Source organism: Dreissena polymorpha, chromosome 3 (genome assembly GCF_020536995.1).
Source record: "Dreissena polymorpha isolate Duluth1 chromosome 3, UMN_Dpol_1.0, whole genome shotgun sequence".
NCBI classification, from domain to species: domain Eukaryota; kingdom Metazoa; phylum Mollusca; class Bivalvia; order Myida; family Dreissenidae; genus Dreissena; species Dreissena polymorpha.
The window spans coordinates 46,582,496-46,597,617 of NC_068357.1; the positions used below are offsets into that span (position 1 = coordinate 46,582,496).

The 15,122-nt window shown below is 38.1% G+C and overlaps 1 protein-coding gene across 2 annotated transcripts in view; it reads right to left on the minus strand.

The window, feature by feature from the left end:
* The window catches only part of LOC127874003 (trichohyalin-like), a 52,377-nt gene that overhangs the window by 14,445 nt on the left and 22,810 nt on the right, over window positions 1-15,122 (minus strand). For both annotated transcript variants that reach the window (XM_052418110.1, XM_052418109.1), the window contains exons 7-10: window positions 13,315-13,352; window positions 9,628-9,744; window positions 3,597-3,729; window positions 205-372 (exon numbers count right to left, since the gene is read on the minus strand). In XM_052418110.1, the coding sequence (XP_052274070.1) occupies window positions 205-372; window positions 3,597-3,729; window positions 9,628-9,744; window positions 13,315-13,352 (456 nt within the window). The remainder of the gene's footprint in view (window positions 1-204; window positions 373-3,596; window positions 3,730-9,627; window positions 9,745-13,314; window positions 13,353-15,122) is intronic.

Below are 15,122 nucleotides of genomic sequence, written 5' to 3' on the forward strand. Positions count from 1 at the left end.
AATTATCTCTATTCACTTACAATCTCTAGAGCTAATTAGCTATATTCACTTACTATCTCTAGACCAAAACCAACTCTAAGGAACTTATAATATTTATTCACTTACAATCTCTTGAGCTAATTATATCTTTTCACTTAAAATCTCTAGAGCTAATTATCTCTGTTCACTTACAATCTCTAGAGCTTATTATCTCTTTTCACTTACTATCTCTAGAGGTGATCTCTCTGAGCAGACGTTCTGCTTTCTCCAGGTCCATATCTACGTCCTCCACTTTCTCTGTCTTGAACTCATTGATAGAGTACTGCAGCTTATACCTGTCTCGTTCCTTGATGGCCACCTTCAGACTGTAGCGAATACGCTTGTGGCGTAGATCTGTGAACAAACTTCAAGCGTCAGATTTGTTTTTCTACAGTAGTTTTTGTTATATTAACTTGGTTACATGGGATACTTCTTATTACATGCATAAAAGATGATTAAAGTCATAATTGTTTAGAGAATTCTACAATGTTACTGCGGATCTTCATATAGACAAGAAACATGAAAATGCCACAAAGTCAGGTTTTCAAAGTTGAGGACATAAATTATAATTGTGAAATGTGAAGCTAGGAATGCACATACCAAACTTACACACACAATTTCAGTGCAGATCTTCCATCCAAGCTGAACTTATTGAGCGGGAACCAGTTTTTCGATTTTAATTACCAGTGACCTTGAATTTCATCGAACTTGTCACAAATGCATTAAAGCCAAGTACATGTATGCATATAAACAACCTACACACACAGTTTCGCTGCAATACCATCATACATACTCAAGTTATTTACCAAAGGACAATTATCTTTTTTTTAAGCAGCTGTGACCCTGACCTTGACCTGCCTGGCAACTTATTGACCTTGACCTGCCTGGCAACTTATTGACCTTGACCTGCCTGACCACTTATTGACCTTGATCTGCCTGGCAACTTATTGACCTTGACCTGCCTGGCCACTTATTGACCTTGATCTGCCTGGCAACTTATTGACCTTGATCTACCTGGCAAGTTATTGACTTTGACCTGCCTGGCCACTTATTGACCTTGATCTGCCTGGCAACTTATTGACCTTGACCTGCCTGGCCACTTAATGACCTTGATCTGCCTGGCCACTTTGACGTTCCTGGCAAGTTATTTTCCTTCATCTACCTTGCGACTTATTGACCTTGACTTGTCTGGCCAATTATTGACCTTGACCTGCCTGGCCAATTATTGACCTTGATCATCCTTTCCACTTATTGATCTGGCAACTAATTGACATTGATCTGCCAGGCAACTTTTTGACCTTGACCTGCCTAGCAACTTATTGACCTTGACCAGCCTGGCCATTGACTGACCTTGATCTGCCTTGCAACTTATTGACCTTACTCTGCCTGACAACTAATTGACCTTACTCTGCCTAGCAACTTATTGACCTTGATCTGCCTGGCCATTGACTGACCTTGATCTGCCTGGCAACTTATTGACCTTTACCTGCCTGGCAACTTATTGACCTTGACCTGCCAGGCAACTTATTGACCTTGATCTGCCTGGCCACTAATTGACCTTGGCCTGCCTGGCAACTTATTGACCTTGACCTGCCTGGCATCTTATTGACCTTGACCTGCCTGGCCAATTATTGAGCTTGATCTGCCTGGCCACTTATTGACCTTGACCTGCCTGCAACTTATTGACCTTGACCTGCAAGGCCATTGACTGACCTTGATCTGCCTGGCAACTTATTGACCTTGACCTGCCTGGCAACTTATTGACCTTGATCTGCCTGGCAACTTATTGACCTTGACCTGCATGGCCATTGACTGACCTTGATCTGCTTAGCAACTTATTGACCTTGACCTGCCTCGCAACTTATTGACCTTGATCTGCCTGGCAACTTATTGACCCTGACCGGCCTGGCCACTTATTGACCTTGATCTGCCTTGCAACTTATTGACCTTGACCTGCCTGGCAACTTACTGACCTTGATCTGCCTGGCCACTAATTGACCTGCCTGGCCACTTATTGACCTTGATCTGCCTGGCCACTTATTGACCTGGATCTGCCTGGCCACTTATTGACCTTGACCTGCCTCACAACTTATTGACCTTGACCTGCATGGCCATTGACTGACCTTGATCTGCTTAGCATCTTATTGACCTTGACTTGCCTCGCAACTTATTGACCTTGATCTGCCTGGCAACTTATTGACCTTGACCTGCCTGGCCACTTATTGACCATGATCTGCCTCGCAACTTATTGACCTTGACCTGCCTGGCAACTTACTGACCTTGATCTGCCTGGCCACTTATTGACCTTGACCTGCCTGGCCACTTATTGACCTTGATCTGCCTGGCCACTTATTGACCTTGACCTGTCTCACAACTAATTGACCTTGATCTGCCTGGCCACTTATTGATCTTGATCTGCTTGGCCACTTATTGACCTTGACCTGCCTCCCAACTTACTGACCTTGACCTGCCTGGCCACTTATTGACCTTGACCTGCCTAGCCACTTATTGACCTTGATCAGCCTGGCCACTTATTGACCTTGATCTGCCTGGCCACTTATTGACCTTGACCTGCCTCGCAACTTATTGACCTTGATCTGCCTGGCCACTTATTGACCTTGATCTGCTTGGCCACTTATTGACCTTGACCTGCCTTGCAACTTATTGACCTTGACCTGCCTGGCCATTGACTGACCTTGATCTGCCTCGCAACTTACTGACCTTGACCTTCCTGGCAACTTATATGATTCAAATCTAGGTCTGCATGTAAGCTACATACATACATTATTTAAATACAATAACTTCATTATGCCATAGTTATTTTTTTAGAAACAGTGACCTTTGCCTGACACACCACAAATACAACCCCAAGTTAGGTCCCAATGCATGCTTGCTATATTCAAAGTTTTATCCAGATTGGTTAATGCAAACTTAATTTTCTGACTGGAAACCACTTGCATTTTGTTTTTCAATTTGTATGAACAATGACCTTGCTAGACAATCCCAAGCTATGTCTCTTGGCAACCTTGCTATATCCTTCCTTTGCTCCCTCCCCCCCCCCCCCCCCCCCGCCCCACACACACACATGCCCATCTGCCATAACCCAATTTAAAAATCAGGATTTTAACATTCGTATTTTTTAGCTTATAGGTTTAAATTGGCTGTGTCCTGGCAATACTGGGACGAAATATTATGTCTTTATGGCAGTTTTTGTTTGAAGGAAGTCTTTTTAAACAAAAATTCAGTTTTGGCAGACCAGGCACATCTTAGACTACACTTTACGCGCATGCATTCAACCTCATTTTAACCCTTTCCCACTCACAGGCAAAGTGAAAATGGCTATGTGCAAACAGCATAAAACCAGAACAGCCTGCGAGTAACTCAGGGTCTGTTAAGGTTTTATGCTCTTTGCTGCTCATCAGTATCTAATGATTGAAAATAAAACCTGTAAAACTTCAATCTAGTATGAAGGGTCTTTAATTACATTAAACCATCTAAGGGACTACAAACACGTCAAAATATCTAATTGGTAAAGGGTTAAGAGAACAAGTCTCCAATAACAAATCCCTATTTGCTACCATATAGTAGCCTGAGTAGTCTCTGCTCCTCCTCCTCCAGTTGTCGTCTCTTGTGTTCGTCCGTCTCCACCTTGAGTTTCTCACGCACGATGCGTAGCTGCTCCAGAAGGCTCTTCTCTTCTTCCTCCGTGTCCTGAGGAAGAACACGTGAGCCTTGTTCTGAGAAAACTGGGCCCAATGCATGTGCATAAAGTGTTGTCCCAGATTAGCCTGTGCAGTCCGCACAGGCTAATCAGAGACAACACTTTCCGCTTTAATGGTATTTTTCGTAAAAAGGAAGTCCCTTTTGACCAAAAATCTAGTTAAGGCAGAAAGTGTCGTCCCTGATTAGCCCGTGCGGACTGCACAGGCTAATCTGGGACGACACTTTACGCACATGCGTTATGCCCAGTTTTCTCAAACACGACTCATAAACATTGAATGAGGATTTGCTTTGAACATCTGATCTGTGTTATCTTAGAATTGCTTGGTGTAAACAAATATTTTTTAGTTTAACATATAAGCTTTTGTCTGGAAAAACAGGGCTTTATGAATGTGCCTAAAGTATCTTCTCTAATTAGCCTGTGCAGTACGCACAGGGTATTCAGGGAGGACATTTTCTGCTATTATGGTATTTTTCACTTAAAGGAGGTCGCTTCTAAATGAAAATCCATTGCAGGCAATATACGATGGGTTTGTACTAACAAAGCAATATACGATGGGTTTGTACTAACAAAGCAATATACGATGGGTTTGTACTAACAAAGCAATATACGATGGGTTTGTACTAACAAAGCAATATACGATGGGTTTGTACTAACAAAGCAATATACGATGGGTTTGTACTAACAAAGCAATATACGATGGGTTTGTACTAACAAAGCAATATACGATGGGTTTGTACTAACAAAGCAATATACGATGGGTTTGTACTAACAAAGCAATATACGATGGGTTTGTACTAACAAAGCAATATCCGATGGGTTTGTACTAACAAAGCAATATACGATGGGTTTGTACTAACAAAGCAATATACGATGGGTTTGTACTAACAAAGCAATATACGATGGGTTTGTACTAACAAAGCAATATACGATGGGTTTGTACTAACAAAGCAATATACGATGGGTTTGTACTAACAAAGCAATATACGATGGGTTTGTACTAACAAAGCAATATACGATGGGTTTGTACTAACAAAGCAATATACGATGGGTTTGTACTAACAAAGCAATATACGATGGGTTTGTACTAACAAAGCAATATACGATGGGTTTGTACTAACAAAGCAATATACGATGGGTTTGTACTAACAAAGCAATATACGATGGGTTTGTACTAACAAAGCAATATACGATGGGTTTGTACTAACAAAGCAATATACGATGGGTTTGTACTAACAAAGCAATATACGATGGGTTTGTACTAACAAAGCAATATACGATGGGTTTGTACTAACAAAGCAATATACGATGGGTTTGTACTAACAAAGCAATATACGATGGGTTTGTACTAACAAAGCAATATACGATGGGTTTGTACTAACAAAGCAATATACGATGGGTTTGTACTAACAAAGCAATATACGATGGTTTGTACTAACAAAGCAATATACGATGGGTTTGTACTAACAAAGCAATATACGATGGGTTTGTACTAACAAAGCAATATACGATGGGTTTGTACTAACAAAGCAATATACGATGGGTTTGTACTAACAAAGCAATATACGATGGGTTTGTACTAACAAAGCAATATACGATGGGTTTGTACTAACAAAGCAATATACGATGGGTTTGTACTAACAAAGCAATATACGATGGGTTTGTACTAACAAAGCAATATACGATGGGTTTGTACTAACAAAGCAATATACGATGGGTTTGTACTAACAAAGCAATATACGATGGGTTTGTACTAACAAAGCAATATACGATGGGTTTGTACTAACAAAGCAATATACGATGGGTTTGTACTAACAAAGCAATATACGATGGGTTTGTACTAACAAAGCAATATACGATGGGTTTGTACTAACAAAGCAATATACGATGGGTTTGTACTAACAAAGCAATATACGATGGGTTTGTACTAACAAAGCAATATACGATGGGTTTGTACTAACAAAGCAATATACGATGGGTTTGTACTAACAAAGCAATATACGATGGGTTTGTACTAACAAAGCAATATACGATGGGTTTGTACTAACAAAGCAATATACGATGGGTTTGTACTAACAAAGCAATATACGATGGGTTTGTACTAACAAAGCAATATACGATGGGTTTGTACTAACAAAGCAATATACGATGGGTTTGTACTAACAAAGCAATATACGATGGGTTTGTACTAACAAAGCAATATACGATGGGTTTGTACTAACAAAGCAATATACGATGGGTTTGTACTAACAAAGCAATATACGATGGGTTTGTACTAACAAAGCAATATACGATGGGTTTGTACTAACAAAGCAATATACGATGGGTTTGTACTAACAAAGCAATATACGATGGGTTTGTACTAACAAAGCAATATACGATGGGTTTGTACTAACAAAGCAATATACGATGGGTTTGTACTAACAAAGCAATATACGATGGGTTTGTACTAACAAAGCAATATACGATGGGTTTGTACTAACAAAGCAATATACGATGGGTTTGTACTAACAAAGCAATATACGATGGGTTTGTACTAACAAAGCAATATACGATGGGTTTGTACTAACAAAGCAATATACGATGGGTTTGTACTAACAAAGCAATATACGATGGGTTTGTACTAACAAAGCAATATACGATGGGTTTGTACTAACAAAGCAATATACGATGGGTTTGTACTAACAAAGCAATATACGATGGGTTTGTACTAACAAAGCAATATACGATGGGTTTGTACTAACAAAGCAATATACGATGGGTTTGTACTAACAAAGCAATATACGATGGGTTTGTACTAACAAAGCAATATACGATGGGTTTGTACTAACAAAGCAATATACGATGGGTTTGTACTAACAAAGCAATATACGATGGGTTTGTACTAACAAAGCAATATACGATGGGTTTGTACTAACAAAGCAATATACGATGGGTTTGTACTAACAAAGCATCTCGGGTTGCACCTTATAAATATTTCATGAACAAATTAAAATAAACAAACAATAAAAAAATATCCAGAAATAATAAAATCTTTAATTAAGATGAATCATTTAAAGGTTCCTAACTTGAAACAGAAACAATAAAAATTACATTGAAAAGCATTTTTGTGCATCAATATTTTAACCCAAAATGTGTATTTTATTAGAAAGTTGCAACATGCTGTTACCTTACTAAAATCAAATAATTGCAGGGCTGATCTAGAGGTACTTGTTCTATAAAGCCTTAATTACCACATAGAAGCAAAGTGAAAATGGCTATGTGTTCAGGTTAAATGCTGTTTGCTGCTCATCAGTATATAAGGGTTGAAAATGAAGCCTTTAAAACTTAAATCTAGTAAGAAAGGCCTTTAACTCTTTCAGTGCTGGAACCAAATTTTGAAGGCCTTTGCAAACAGTTTGGATCCAGATGAGACACCACAAAACGTGGCGTCTCATCAGGATCCAAACTGTTTGCTATTCTGAAAGTATTCTTAGAAAAAAAATCGAAGAAAATGCTAATTTTTTAAATTTAGCAGTCTGCTGTCTATTATGTTAAGTTGGAATATGACATTAATTCTAGAATGGACTGTTTCAGCACCGTATGGGCAAGCCCTCTTTGCTCATACACCGCATGGGCAAAACCCCTTTGCTCATGCACCGTATGTTTATGAGCAAAGGGAGTTTGCCCATACGGTGCATGAGCAAAGGGAGTTTGCCCATGCAGTGCATGAGTAAAGGTCCATCTATTTTTAATTGATAACTCTATAATTTATGGCTTTAATCGTTGTTATTATGACCACTGACATTTGCATGGCAAAAACCAAGCAAATGAAGCTGAAACAGTCCATTCTAGAATTAATGTTGTATTTCAACTTTACATAATAGAATGTTCAGACAACATTTTAGCAGAAGACAAATTTCCCAGCATGCAAAGGGTTAAGCGGTTGCAAATTGTTTGTACAGCATATCATCAGCATCACTGAGCAAATAAACGCACTACATGAAAATAATTGTATTGCAACTAATATGGACCCTAGGGCAACTGAACTGCATCATTTTTGTGTATTATAAAACAATGTTAACCACCAAACAATAGGACGTCATTATTGAAATATGCGAAACAAATGATAAATCCTTTAAGCAGTATGTACAATATGTCTAATAAAGCAGTCTGAGTTTGCTAGAAATTAAGAATGCTGCAAAAAGTGTTTTGTTCTAATTTATTTTTTTGGTATCACTGTAATTTATGGTAGTGTACAGTTTACATTTTGCAGTTCTATCACTACTTTGAATATAACCTCTTCACTTTCTATATAAGTATAAAGTCCATATGTGTGGAATATATATTGCTGAAACAAAAAAGAAGTTTCCACCTTGTTACTTTAATTAAAGATTTTCTATTAAAAATATGACTTGGTTAAAAGTGCATTTCGGCCCATCATATAAATCTCGACAAATACACATGTTATTAACTCAATTTGCCAACAGAACCAAAAAAAACATGGTAAATGCAATTTATAGAAGAATAAAACATAAAATTTTCGAATGTATATAAAAAAAAAGGCTTCTACTATTGGGATACACTACAATTTGGAAAGATGAACTAGAAATAGAATTCCATAGGAATTAACGTGTAATGACTGAATGATGCACAATGAAGAAACAGACATAAGACAATATGTAATGAGTCATGACAATAAGACAGAATTGAAACAGGTATTTTTTCATGCATTGCAAGTTTACTTTTAGTTTAAACCTATTTATTTTAGCTCCATTGCATAGAAAGCCTAAGGCTTATTAGAAATGCTCTCGAGTCTGTTTCCTGGGCCTAGAACCTGTACTTGGTGTCTTTGGGGAGATCTAAAGTATGCTCCCACGGTGGGGATCGAACCCGTGACCTCCTGGTCGCTAGGCAGACACCATATCCATTACACCATGTCGAGTTTACTTTTGAAAACAAAACTTCTGTAACTGACAAAATTATTTATATCAAGACTAATATCTTTTGAATATTCAATATAACTAACATACTCACTTCACATTTTAACTTTCAAAAATTAAATAACTGACAATTTTGTTAGAAACAAACAAAACAAATATCACAGTGCGTATGGAACCTGAGACCAACAAATATAAGTCTCTCAGCGCAATTTTACCTTGAAAGCGCAATATTTCTTCACCAGGCACACTTTTTAACACATTTTTACCCACCTCATGTTAAATTTAGAAATTTAAACTAACAGACAAGTTATTATTAACAGACAAGACAAATATCTCAGTGTTCACAAAGTAATATTGTTTCATTATGCCATAATTTTCTAATTTTGCAAGTAATTTCAGGGGGTTTTCTGCTATGTAAAAAGGGCCGTGAAACGGACCCGATCCCAAAGCAATCGGATCTTATCCCAACCAAAATTATATATAAATCCCACTCCCCTCCCCACCCCCAAAAAAAACATTTTTTTTTTTTAAGAAGTGTCTTTTGACTTATGATTATTAGACTCTATGTTTCAATTTTATTTTAAAACAACTTTACAATTAATATCCATAATTTATATGATTTTCATCCAAAATAGCTAGGAAAAGACCTGTTGTGTCAATATTTGTTGATAAAAAAAATCCCAAGATGGTCCTTTTTGTCGATAAGATGTCCCAATTTTGCCACTTTTATTGATTAAAAAATCCCAATTTGACCAGGCTCCTTTTCCCAAAATGGCTGGAAAACCCCCTGAATTTATGCTCCATCCATAATTTTTAATTCTGCTAGTAAGATATTTTTTGACCATATTTAACAACTACCCCACCTCATTTACATATGATGCCCAAGTTTTCATCAGATTATGCCAGGACTCTGCCTCTCTTCATAAATTCATATACAGAACATTTTGTGCAGAACCTTAGACCTACCGATACGACTTTCTCAGCGTCCTTATACTTCTCCTGTTCCTCCCGCCGCCTTCGTTCTTCCTCCTCCCGATTCCTTTCCTCCAGCTCTCGAAGACGCTGCTCTTCCTTTCTCCTTTCCTGGAAATCAAAGTGCAACATTTTATTCAAGGATTTCATGCTCAGCTTTTTGGGTCACTTATCAATGCTAACTTGTTTAGTCTCCTTTCCTGCACAACAAGGAGAAAAATGTCATTGAATAGAGCCTTGCTCTGGACAATCTGGGCTTAATGAATGTGAATAAGTGTCATCCCAGATTAGCCTGTGCTGTTTGCTGTGAATAAGTGTCATCCCAGATTAGCCTGTGCTGCATGTGAATAAGTGTTATCCCAGATTAGCCTGTGCTGCATGTGAATAAGTGTCATCCCAGATTAGCCTTTGCTGCATGTGAATAAGTGTCATCCCAGATTAGCCTGTGCTGCATGTGAATAAGTGTCATCCCAGATTAGCCTGTGCTGCATGTGAATAAGTGTCATCCCAGATTAGCCTTTGCTGCATGTGAATAAGTGTCATCCCAGATTAGCCTGTGCTGCATGTGAATAAGTGTCATCCCAGATTAGCCTTTGCTGTATGTGAATAAGTGTCATCCCAGATTAGCCTGTGCTGCATGTGAATAAGTGTCATCCCAGATTAGCCTTTGCTGCATGTGAATAAGTGTCATCCCAGATTAGCTTGTGCTGCATGCAAATAAGTGTCATCCCAGATTAGCCTGTGCTGCATGTGAATAAGTGTCATCCCAGATTAGCCTGTGCTGTATGTGAATAAGTGTCATCCCAGATTAGCTTGTGCTGCATGCAAATAAGTGTCATCCCAGATTAGCCTGTGCTGCATGCAAATAAGTGTCATCCCAGATTAGCCTTTGCTGTATGTGAATAAGTGTCATCCCAGATTAGCCTTTGCTGTATGTGAATAAGTGTCATCCCAGATTAGCTTGTGCTGCATGTGAATAAGTGTCATCCCAGATTAGCTTGTGCTGCATGTGAATAAGTGTCATCCCAGATTAGCTTGTGCTGCATGCAAATAAGTGTCATCCCAGATTAGCTTGTGCTGCATGTGAATAAGTGTCATCCCAAATTAGCCTGTGCTGCATGCAAATAAGTGTCATCCCAGATTAGCCTGTGCTGCATGTGAATAAGTGTCATCCCAGATTAGCCTGTGCTGCATGTGAATAAGTGTCATCCCAGATAGGCCTTTGCTGCATGTGAATAAGTGTCATCCCAGATTAGCTTGTGCTGCATGTGAATAAGTGTCATCCCAGATTAGCCTTTGCTGTATGTGAATAAGTGTCATCCCAAATTAGCCTGTGCTGCATGTGAATAAGTGTCATCCCAGATTAGCTTGTGCTGCATGTGAATAAGTGTTATCCCAGATTAGCCTGTGCTGCATGTGAATAAGTGTCATCCCAGATTAGCCTGTGCTGCATGTGAATAAGTGTTATCCCAGATTAGCCTGAGCTGCATGTGAATAAGTGTCATCCCAGATTAGCCTGTGCTGCATGTGAATAAGTGTCATCCCAGATTAGCCTTTGCTGTATGTGAATAAGTGTCATCCCAGATTAGCCTGTGCTGTATGTGAATAAGTGTTATCCCAGATTAGCCTTTGCTGTATGTGAATAAGTGTCATCCCAGATTAGCCTTTGCTGTATGTGAATAAGTGTCATCCCAGATTAGCCTTTGCTGTATGTGAATAAGTGTCATCCCAGATTAGCCTGTGCTGCATGTGAATAAGTGTTATCCCAGATTAGCCTGTGCTGCATGTGAATAAGTGTCATCCCAGATTAGCCTGTGCTGTATGTGAATAAGTGTCATCCCAGATAAGCCTGTGCTGTTTGCATGTGAATAAGTGTCATCCCAGATTAGCCTGTGCTGTTTGCACAGGCTTATCAGCGACAACACTTTCCGCCTAAACTGGATTATTGCTAAGAAACAAACTATACAGTAAAAGCACAAAGTATCATCCTTGATATGCCTGTGTGGACTGCACAGGCTAAACTGGGGTAGACACTTTAAGCACATGCATTCAAACCCATTTGCACAGAGGGCGCCTCATTTCATTTAAAGGGACTGTCATACTCAAACATACTAAAAGGGACCGTCAACCACGAGTGACAAAAAAAGAAAAGTTCTAAAATACCGTATTTTTTTCACAATTATTAGATTAATACTGATTAAAATTTCACGACTGGTATATTACATTACTTGAAAAAAGTTAATATTTTAGTATATTCGGTAATAAAATAGGTGACATATTGATATACACACTATAAATAGCGCAAGTAGATTGATCATTTTATATATAAAATATATACAATTCACTACGCATGCACAATTTGCATTCCTGGGTTTACCACGTGACAATGATGATCAATCTACTGGCGTTATTTATAGTTAACTGGTAGTTACCTGGTAGACATACCCTGTAAAATTTATTACCGAATATACTGAAAATCTGAAAACTTAACAACTTTTTTCAAGTTATGTAATATACCAGTCGTGATATTTTTATCAATATAAACTAATAATTGTAAAAAAATATGGTATTTTAGAACTTTTCTTTTCTTCGTCGTGGTGGTTGACAGTCCCTTTAAGGATTTCCCGAGATTTTATCTTTTTTGGGTCAGTTATTAATCCTTTCTTGTTTAGTCCAAAAAAAGCACTGTGATCAAAAAGAATTGATATTTACTAACAATTTTGTCATGGAAGAAAATGCAAACTGAAAAATTAAACAAAGAGAAATAACTCCACCAATATAAATAAGAGAGTTGTAGTTCTTGCACTATGCTCTTCCTCTCAATGTCCTCAATAAATAATCACAGTTTTATCAAAATAGCTTAAAAACTGAAGTTTTTAAACTTTGCACAAGAACATTCACTCAAGGACAATAACTCTGTAAATTCTGACAGCTACAAATTTTGAACTCAGCACTGTTCCCCAATGCCATCTTTCTTTATCATTATGAAGTTAAATTGAATCCCTTCAGTACATCCTAAGTAATGCACTAAAAAAGAACCAGAATATATGAAAAATAACCAAATGGCATTAACCCTTTCAGTGCGGGAACCGAATTTTGAAGGCCTTTGCAAACAGTTTGGATCCAGATGAGACGCCACAGAACGTGGCGTCTCATCAGGATCCAAACTGTTTGCTATTCTGATAATATTCTTTGAAAAAAATGAAAGAAAATGCTAATTTTAGAAATTCAGCAGACAACATTTTAGCAGACAACACATTTCCCAGCATGCAAAGGGTTAACACCAACAATTTGAATAAGAGGCTTGTGGTTCTTGTACTCTGATCTTTATCTCAAAGGCCTCTATCAACACACCAAGTTTCATCTCAATACCTTCAATATTAAAGGTGTTATGCTCCACACAAGAAAACTGACTTAAGTGCAGTAATTCTGTAAAGACTGATACCAGAGTTATGGTTCTTGTACTCTGCACTTCCCCTTTATGTCTTCTATCACTATATGAAGTTTAAATTGAATCGCACTTATACTTAACTCAAGAAATTACTCAGAATGATGGACATAATCAACAACCATGTGGTTACCGGTACTAAATGTACATGCAAACCTTTGGGGCATAAAATTACTGAGGTAATATTTTATTGTTATGTCGGGGCATTTTCGAAGGTCTATCTAATTGTGTACCTCTTCCTCCAGTTCTTGTTGCTTTCTTCTACGTTCACCTGAAATAATAACAGTTTTAATTTGAAAACAGTCAGAACAAACTAATAAAATGATGTTAATACAGAGCGGGTAATAGTCATATTTGCAATAACATGATTAACCCATTTATGCCTAGTGGACTCTCCCATACTTCTGAATTGGATCAATTTATTTCCAAAATTAGGGATGTCTAGTATATTTATTTCTATATTTAGAATATTACTTACTGAAATTCCTTTAAGCAAACAGGCAGACCCAGATGAGACGCCGCATGATCTGGGTCTACGCTGTTTGCAATGTCCTTTTTTCAGGACGCTTGGCATGAATGGGTTAAATATAACACAATAACAACAGAATGACATGTTTTACATTTTAAACAAGATGTGTTTGAGAAACACAATGTCCCCCTATATGATGTTTGACCTTGTAGGATGACCTTGACCTTGACCCTTCACCACTAAAAATGTGCAGCTCCTTGAGATACACACGCATTTCAAATATAAAATTGCTAGCTTCAATATCGCAGAAGTGACATTACATGCGCAATTTTGACCCATATACTTGACCTTGAAGGATGACCTTGACCTTTCACCACTCAAAATGTGCAGCTCCATGCGATACACATGCATGCCAAATATCAAGTTGCTATCTTCAATATTGCAAAAGTATTCATAAAATAAGCGATTTGGGCCACATATATTTGACCTCTGACCTTGAAGGATGACCTTCACCTTGACCTTTCAACACTCAAAATGTGCAGCTCCATGAGATACACATGCATGCCAAATATCAAGTTGCTATCTTCTATATTGCAAAAGTATTCATAAAATAAGCGATTTGGGCCACATATATTTGACCTCTGACCTTGAAGGATGACCATGACCTTGACCTTTCACCACTCAAAATCTGCAGCTCCATGAGATACACATGCATGCCAAATATCAAGTTGCTATCTTCAATATTGCAAAAGTATTCATAAAATGAGCGATTTTGGCCACCTTTATTTGACCTGACCTTGAAGGATGACCTTGACCTTGACCTTTCACCACTCAAAATGTGCAGCTACATCAGATACACATGCATGCCAAATATGAAGTTGCTATCTTCAATATAGCAAAAGTTATTGCAAAATGTTAAAGTTGGCGCAAACAGACAGACAGACCAACCAACCAACCGACAGGGCAAAAACAATATGTCCCCCACTATAATAGTGGGGGACATAAAAAAGTTTAAAATCTTATCCCCCATGTAAGTTTTCTCATGTCATGTGACCACTACCCCTTGAAAAACACTTACATTATGTGATCACTTTCCTCTTAAACTCCTGTTATGAGACTATTAACCCTCAAAATTCCCTATGTCATATGGCCGCTAACCTCTTAATAAACTACATCGTGTGAGCATTGCCCTTTAAAATCCCACATGTCATGTGACCACTCTCCATCTATGACCACACCCTTTCTTAATCAACCCATGTCACGTGACCACTCGTCCTCTTAATAATGAGACCACTTTTTCACTAAATTCTAAATCTCCGCTATGTCATGTAACAACACACCCTATAAATCCCCTATGTCATGTAACAACACACCCTATAAATCTATAAATCCCCTATGTCATGTAACAACACACCCTATAAATCCCCTATGTCATGTAACAACACACCCTATAAATCCCCTATGTCATGTAACAACACACCCTATAAATCCCCTATGTCATGTAACAACACACCCTATAAATCCCCATATGTCATGTAACAACATATCCTATAAATTCCCTATGTCATGTGA